The sequence below is a fragment of the Apis florea genome, unplaced genomic scaffold, assembly GCF_048593485.1.
Source record: "Apis florea isolate Af1SG1 unplaced genomic scaffold, ASM4859348v1 contig_2350_pilon, whole genome shotgun sequence".
NCBI lineage: Eukaryota > Metazoa > Arthropoda > Insecta > Hymenoptera > Apidae > Apis > Apis florea.
The window spans coordinates 2,339,568-2,348,529 of record NW_028256565.1 but is presented as its reverse complement, the minus strand read 5'-3'; the positions used below and the strand labels follow the sequence as shown (position 1 = coordinate 2,348,529).

General features: G+C 34.3%; 1 protein-coding gene and 1 long non-coding RNA gene across 2 annotated transcripts; one reads left to right on the top strand and one right to left on the bottom strand.

Annotated features, from left to right (window-relative positions):
• Positions 1 to 2,055: 2,055 nt before the first annotated feature.
• On the top strand, positions 2,056 to 5,121 carry LOC105736261 (uncharacterized). The gene is made up of 5 exons (XM_012490072.3): positions 2,056 to 2,220; positions 2,351 to 2,660; positions 2,786 to 3,249; positions 3,346 to 3,997; positions 4,087 to 5,121. The coding sequence occupies exons 1-5, from the start codon at positions 2,154 to 2,156 to the stop codon at positions 4,160 to 4,162; spliced, it is 1,569 nt and encodes a 522-aa protein (XP_012345526.3). The 5' UTR covers positions 2,056 to 2,153; the 3' UTR covers positions 4,163 to 5,121.
• Positions 5,029 to 8,188, bottom strand: LOC116414868 (uncharacterized). Its single transcript, XR_004225410.2, has 4 exons — positions 7,947 to 8,188; positions 7,655 to 7,802; positions 6,361 to 7,587; positions 5,029 to 6,287 (listed from the first exon to the last, which is right to left on the bottom strand). It is a non-coding gene; the product is annotated as an uncharacterized LOC116414868 (long non-coding RNA).
• Positions 8,189 to 8,962: the final 774 nt, after the last annotated feature.

Here is an 8,962-nt window from a genome sequence, read left to right as displayed (position 1 = left end):
TCTTTTTTTGTTTCATTTTCTTTCTTTTTTTTCAATGATATGATTTCTTTTTTTTTCTCCTTTTCCTTTTTTTTTTTTTTTTTTTTTTCCATTGCATTTTTCTTTTCCATCTACGAATTGCAATAAAAGAAATCATGTTATTTGCTACACTGCCTTTCAGGTTGTAAATTTTGGAAGAAAATCAAATGTTAATTTATTAGTAAACGATGTTGATCGAATATCATTCTGAAATGTGTTAGAAATGATTTGTCGAAACGTTTGTTTTAGTTTAATGCGAATATTTAAATCAGGGAGCCAATAATCAATATTTCGATGGCGTTTGTCACCTGTTGATAGTATCCGTTTTTTTTTTTTTTTTTTTATTCCTTCCTTCAGAAAAAAAGTTGTTCAATATCAATATTCAGTTATCAGACGATAATACTACTTTGTACCGTCCATAATAGAAGGTGTTACAATCGTATATATTAATAGAAACGATTAGGCTCGATAGTTTAAACATTTCAAATTTATTCCTGTCAAATCTGTCAACATATTTTTGTTTAATTATTATACCCGTTGGATATTTTGGAAACTGTGTTTGGAACTGTGTTGATTGTTTAACTCAACTCCATATATATTTTTACATTTTTAATAGAAAATGTAAGATTTTCACGTGCTATCAATTTGTGATCTACATTTTTTTTTTATCCGTCTCTGCAGAGAGAGAGAGAGAGAGAGAGAGAGAGAGAGAGAGAGGGCGAGAGAGAGAGAGAGAGAGAGAGAGAGAAATATAATTTTCTTTGCGAAGTTTTTGGGTGAAAGTTTCGGATGAAGTTTCAAATAGGCCTAAAAATAATCTCGGCATATAACGTTATAATCTTTTAATTTTCAAAATTTTAACACACGCATAAATGCAATGATGATCAAAAATAGCACGTAGGATGTAATCCTTCGCCATCAAATTAATCTTAATCAACGATTTAATTCATTCTCTGGTATGCGTGCCACGATCAAGAACAAAGCCGCCAGAAAATATTTTTACGAAATTAGACTTAACGTTGGATGTTGGATTTTACAAGCATTTTTCTTTATAACATGTTCATCGATTCGCCGTGGCGATAGAATCATAGTTCTCAGGGTTTTAACCAACAACCAACAAATAAACAAACGATACAAATTTAGATACAATATAAATAAATAAATAAGCGCGCGTGTATATTTGTGGAGCAAAACATTATAATAATAATAATAATTACGATAGTAATAATAACGAGGATGATAATAACGATGATAAAGGATATTAACATTAGTATTAATTGATGATAACGACGATGATGATGATAATAAAAGGCAGGAAACACCATTATGGTGTAACTCTTGTATTCTGTAACTCGAAATTTTACGCATTTGTTTTGCATACTATGGATGTATGTATCCAGTGCGAAAGAAATATAATTCTAACGTCACTTTTTCTTTATGATCTTTCTCCCCGTGATAGGAAGAAGATTTTTCAAGAAGAAGAAGAAGAAGAATATTACGTGTACATGCATAGTTTACTCGCATCGTGAAAATTTACATCGATAAATTCAACCACATCCTGTATTTTTTTTTTTTTTTTTTTTTTTTTGGCACGGTATATACGATTGCACAATTTGAAAACGCTTCCGCTTTTCTAGCGAAACGCGTGCGTGCGCCAACAAAGATGACAAATGGATCGTGGATTTGAAATGTTTCAAATATATCATAGCGTGCAGTGTTTACGATTTGTTTCTTCTTCGAAAGTACAATATAAAGTGGTTCTTCGAAATGTCTTTCTTTTCTCGTTCGTTCGTCGGACTCACCAGACCAGTCGTAAATTGTACCTGTTGCGAAGAAATGTTGCTTCTGCGACCGCTATATGTGTACGGAGTATGTGTACAGATACATGTAATTATAATTTTTATATATAAAAAAAAAAAAAGAAGAAAGGATACGTATGTGAGCATTAGGCAAATAAGTCGATCGAAAATAAAATAGGAATTAAGCTCGATTTTTATTCTTGAAATCTTGAATGTACGAGCTCCCCTTCGAAAATTCGAAACAAATTCCCGTATGAAATATTTACGTATGAAAATATGCCGATTATAACGAAATAGAATACTATACTATACGTGGCCTCAGTTGGCGCAGCAATCATGTTGCGAGAGGAAGTTTTACGTGTGCTTCTTTATTTGTTAACCGTCTATCTTGTTAATTTTTCCAGTAAGTATATATATATATATATATTTTTTTTTTAATATACACGTACTTATATATAACGTAAGTAAATACTTGTAAATAATAAGTAATCGATCGATGTAAAGCAAAATTGAAAAAGGCCATTCCCTCGCAGAAGCAAGTTCGTATGCACCGCGAGACAATTGTTTGGAATTCGATGTGGGTGAACTCGAGGATTACTTGTCTCGGAATATTGAGAATGTGGCGACGATCGATATGATGATCGGCGGTTTCAAATGTCCTGTCACAGCTTTGCCCTTTGGTGCTTTGAAATCGGACTGGGCAAGATTACTGCTTCTGCAGAGAGCGCAACCAAAGGATTCAATTCTCTCGAAGAAATTAGATCGTCTTTTCAGAATCTTAGTGATCGCTTATTTCCAAATAGAAGAACGTTTCGATATTATTCAATCTGGAAATTTGAGCAGGTTGGTATAATTTTAAAGTTTCCTTTTTTTTTTTTTTTTACTCGTTTATTATTATTATTCTTTTTATCTACTTTACCAAATCCGTATATTTCGATAGCCTAATCGCGTCTTTTGTAATTCGAAAGCGTAAATAACAGCGATACGAGGAAAGAAACGAAGAGGTTCAACAACTCGACAATCGATTTTGGAGAAACGAATAAAAATTTTACTGCAAATACTTTTTTTGACAATAAAAATTCCATTGGCACAATTAAAACCGAACGAACCACGGGTTCCGATGCAACGAGAGAAAATAAAAATGACAATTTTAATACGACGCGTAGTAATAATTCTTCGACAACCGTCGGATTTTTACCTATTGATAATCGGATAGTATTTCGCTCGACAACCGAGCGATACGAGGAAAAAAAGATGGTAAATATTACCGGTTTTTCAGATATAAATACCGAGAAAAAAAATTACACAGAAATATCGAAAACGAATGAATCCGTCGCAATCGAATACGCGAATAATTTTACGAAAGGTCAAGGTGGTACAAATATTTATATAAAAGAGGGATTAAATAAAAATAAAGATGACACTTTTACCGGTAAGAATATTAATTTTTCAACGATAGAATTTTTTAACAGAATATTTAACGATCAATAAGAAACCGATTTAACAATCCAATTTCTAATTTCTACAGTTCCTGTAGTTACCGACAATTCGGGAATATCGATTTCTAATTCAAATCAAAAGTCAATAGCGAGAGATATGAAGGGAGAAGGAAACGGGACGAGATCAGTTTTCGCCGCTAAAATTAGCACGATGAAATCTGATGATGGTACGGAGGAACAAGGTGATTCGAGAAAAAGAAGTGATTTTCCTATATCGTACGATTATGTCACAAAGTTCAATTTAGAGGGAATTAAAAATAGTCTGGAGATTTTCGATGTGAAAACTACGAGCGAGCCAAGTCGCGTTTATTCGAATAAAATCTCTACTAACTCGAGCGAAAGTTTTAATCAAAGTCCTTCGAATCGTCAAACAAACGACGTCTTCCAAGTCTTCGAAAAGATTCCATGGAATTTCTCGAATAAGCTGGAGAAACCTCCTATCTATAAAAAACTTAGAAAACCTTCGTTGGACAACGAGTTTTGGAAATACATTGTAATTTCACGAAACGTTGGTTTAACTACTCCTGCTGTAGAACCGAAGATAACATCACAGATTAAAAACGCAGATAAATCTGAAGCAAGTTCGTCGAAATCTAAAAAGCGCGGAAGCTTGAATACGAGTATTGAAAAAAACCTAAGATGGTTTTATAATTTTGCGCACGAAGATAATAAACAATACAGGTACAATATGTTTTTAACGTATCACATATACTCGTTCTGATATTTTTTTTTTTTACTACTTATTTTTCGATATAATTTCTTAATTGCAGTAATAATCCTGCATCTCGAGATCGACAAGGTATTTATATCGAATGCAACGGGAAGAAACACAGTGATAGAAAATAAGCTTATCAACTTTATTCTTCCGAAATGATTTTTTTTTTTATGAAAATACAAGAAAAAAAAAACGAATCAAACATTGCCCACCTAATAAAATTGTTCGAATCTCGTCTAATTGGACTCTACCTTCTCGACTTGCCTTATCATATCGCGTTTCCACATTGGAGAAGCCGTGGCATTCGCCGACTGGACGTTTGCCGATTCTTATCAGTGGATCACAGTCCTCCTCCAGTCCATAAATTCACGAGCCGGTGACTGATATTTACGAGGTAACATTCCTCATGCTTTACGACCTCGTCGTAAACGAGTCCTCTTATTATTATTATTATTATTATTATTATTATTCCATCGTATCTATAAGATTTTTCGAATCGTTTTGTGATGCGATTAACTCACGTACAATTCACGTTGAATGGGGCATCGTGTTTCGGATGTGATTACGATTCGGTTGAAATTACATGCGAAATAGTGGGGAGGGGAGAAAAAAGATATCGGGATCAGTTTTGCACTTGTTTAAAACGTTCTCGTTATTCGCGAGGGGAGAGGAATGAAAACGATTGCGATGAGTTCATAATTGGCTTTACGCAAACTATCGTGACTCGATGGTTTAATAACGGTTTTTCGAGATAGCAGAGCCGATCAGTTTAATTTGCAACGATAGCATATCAGTGGGTTGCGGTTAATAACCAGTCGAAGGTACGTGAACAAATAGGTGTGTTCAATCAGCACCCCGCGTCGTTCCAAATTACTCCGCAATATTTTTGTTAAAATATCCATCCGCCGTTGGTCTCATCCGTCGATGTACAATCTGCGATATTGTATAAATGTGACGCGTGTATATCTGATTATAAACGAAACGGAGAATCATCGAATTGAATAATTTTATCACTTTATTTATGTTATGCGAGAAAGACGTTTTGTCACAACATATCGAAACTTTTAATAAAGAAGAAGCAAACGAAAAATTTTGTCTTCAAATTATTTTTACATATATATACAACGTAGATAAGACTATCTACTAAGCTATCTAAAATCTTAGTCGTTTTTTAAATTCTTTACGCTGGAATCAGTTCAATTGGAAAGCGCGATAAACGTTGTCTCACATTTCTCGAGGAATCGTCGAAACGATTTTCTTCGTAGAATCGAGAAACAAAGCGAGTCATATTTATTAAACTCAATAATTTTGCAGAATGGATTAGCGGTACATCGCCCCTTATATTCCAAGGAAACAAATTACCTCGCTTCACCAAGATTCCGGTTGAGAGCAGAGCGTTCCCTTTGCACCTGCTTTTCTCAATTTCTCACGTCCATGCTGATAAACAGTCGCGATCCGTTCGTAATTGCGTTAACAGTTGCGACCAAACCGCTTGGAAATTCAATGTTCCTCTTCGGGATATCGTTTGACGAGTATTAGATTAGATCGACACGCTTCATAAACTGCGACGTTCGTTTTTCTTCGAGGCGAAGGGAATCATTCAAGGGAAGAGGCGTGTCGGGAATTGATAAATGGGGGCGATCAATCGCGAGCAAATGTACAACTCAGCCGAAACAAATTTGCTCATTACTTATCATTTCTTCGCGATTACTCGCCCAGTCGGATTACCCGTTACATTGTTCCTCGGGGATGGAAACAAATTAGCCGTTTCAGAGAAACTTGAAGAGGTTCCCTGGCCTACGTTCCTTCGCTCTTCGTGTCTGGAATGTTCGTTGCTCGAAACCGTTCGTCAGGATTACTTTAGCTTCTCGAGTAGCGACGATAGACTTACTACGTTGTCGTACCACCGACAGAAAGTTCATGGAAATCATTTAACTGGGGAAAGAGTAGCGTGATCACGGAGGGGAGGAAGCACGGAACATGGATGGATGGTAGTGTGGTGGTAGTGTGTAGGTGGTGGCAAGGGCGAAGAGACGCTCGGTAATTATTTTACCGACGAAAGCGAAGGGATGAGAGTATACAACTTGCCCCCTTCATCTCTTTTCATCCCACCCTCGTTTCCGGCGGCTTGATGCTAATTCATACTAATTGGTTGCATTACTCTCGTTTCATTCACCTGCACTGCTTCCTCTCTCTCTCTCTCTCTTTCGAAACCATCCCCTTCTTTGTTCCTCTGACGTTCCTCCTCTATAGTTTCTATTAATTAATCACCAATTAATTTCGAATATTTCCTTCCTTGCTTAATGGTAAAAATCTTACGAGTACTTGCCTTTGAATATTTTCGATCGTTCGATTCCTACGAGATTCCGTTCGAAGAAACTTGCTTTTGCCGCCTTGTTATATTTTAAAAGTGTGAAAGTTTGATTTAATTGTGCAATTATGCGTTCATTGTAATGAATCATCCGATTATACATGCTTGTCTTGTAACATTTCTATAACAATATTTCGATGAAGTTTCACACTTTTGTTCTTCGAGTTGATTAAATTGTTGATAACATCGATAGTAATAAATAACAATAGCTTGTTGGTAAGGCCATTTCATTCTTGGAGATAAAAACGGAGAAAGATATTGAAATTATTGCGAAATAAAATAACGCATTTATATTATAGAAGAAGATATAGAAGAAGAAGAAGAAGAAGAAGGAAGGAATATTATAAATAGATGATCGCTCTTTGTTCTTGGCAGCATGTTTCGTAACGATAAAAATTTCCTTTGAAATCAAGAGATCTCACAGATCGCGTATATTTATGGCACTTATTTTATGGCACTTGGCACAGTTCGAGGATTGTATACATTTTTTCGTCTGTTCCTTTCTCACCTTTCTTGGAAAATAATTGTTCGATCATCGAATACTATTTAATTTACTTAACGACGATTTTACCTAGAATTCGAAAAAATTCGATGAGAAAGCTGGACAAGAATGTTCGAAAGAATAATTTTTGAAAAATGTTAAAAAAATCGATGACCAAAGTCGCATCTAGCAGATGGCTCAGAAAAGTGGAAATCCATAGACAAACGAAGGAGGGAGAGAGAGAGAGAGAGAGAGAGAGAGATGCGTGAGAAAACGTCGGATTGTCCGACACCCTTTGCAAGGGTGTAATCATCTTTGCTCAGTGTCGTCCGTGAAAATCCATTCTCGTCACGTCGAGACAAACGGGCGCAGTTGACTCTCCATCTAAATCTCCTTCCTCCTTTCGTTCTTGGGATCTCTTTTCTTTACTCGCACGGATAAGAAATGAAATTAAAATTCTCAAGGAGACTGAAACGTCACGTTCCTCGTCGACCGTCTCATCTCATTCCATGCTTCTCGCGGAAAGAAGCATCGCGTTCGTTCGCCTTCAGGTATCCGGAAGATAAAGAAAACGAGAGATTGGAGACTCGGTTCGCGAGATTTTGTAGATCGTTCGATTCGAACGAGCCGGACTACCGGTACGTTTCAAACTTTCTACGAGAACAAAGAAACCCAAAGGATTCCTAGGAAGAGTTAACCTAAAACTTTGAATAAAAAGTTTAGTTCTTTTCTAAAAAATAGAAATTCGTGCGATGTAAAATATTTACCTACCTCGAATACAGGTACAGGCGGAGGTAAGTACATCTTAATATCGTTACTAAACGTCTCCGTTTTAAGTATGTGAATGTGCACACGTAATATAAATAAAGTCGAATTTTAACCTATATATAATTTTTAGTATATACACGAGTATATCCATCTAAAACACGCATATTATAAAAAATATATACACATATATGTATTCAATAAAATAGAAGTAGAAATATAATAATATATATATATATATATATATATATATATATATACATATTTATTTTTTTACATTGCAATAAATATTATATACCATATTCTTTATCTTCTTTTTTTCTTTTTCTTAGTTCTTTTTCCAATAATTATAATTTTTCACTTTATAATATTTGCACACAGATTCTTTTACTTACGATTGCTTTAATCACAATTAGATGTTTTTTGAACAAGTATTTCTGGACATTATAGAATTTCAACCGTGTTTCTTTCGTTGGTCTACATAAACTGTCAATGAAATTTATCTTGCCGATAAGTTAGTTGACGATTAAAAAATTTCGATCAGCGCCATCTCGCGTTTGGATCACCGAAGCTCCGACTCGTTATTAATATAACAGAATATGCAAGGAGGTATCCGTGACGTCACAGAGAAGGAGAGTAACATTGTGCGAGAAGGACAGAGAAGATGTGCCACTATTTTTGGTTATACGGCTCCTGATACTTTCTAAATAATTGAGAACGCTATATTGAAAATTTATTAATTATTAATTTTCTATTAACAATTTCTACACTTTTAAACTCACGACTTAAAGTTGAAACCTCAGACAACTTTCACGTATAAATTTTAACGATAAATACTTTTCGATTAATTATTTATTAAGTGGATTTTTGCCTCGTATGCGGATTGACACAATCGACGCGCAATACATTTTTCATTAATTTCATATTATTATTAGATTTATTTCTCAATATAAACATATCCATTTAAAAGTTAGTCAGTTCTTCCTTTATTTTCACGTACTATTTTTATTTATAAGTTTGCTGTTATTTAAACGAAATAATTTACTGTTTAATTATATATATATATATAATATAATATAGAGTATATTAAATGATAAAAATTTCTATGTTTTTAAGCTCGCATCTCAAAGTTAGAACCTCGAACATTTTCTCGTATGAACGAAAAAATTCTTCTTTATTAATTGCTTATTAATGATTATCACAAAGTATATTCTCGATCTATCGAGTAATAAATAATCGATTTATTTATGTAAATAACAACATAATTATGAATAAAAAATATACGTAATGTAGAGGAAACAATATTTCAGATGC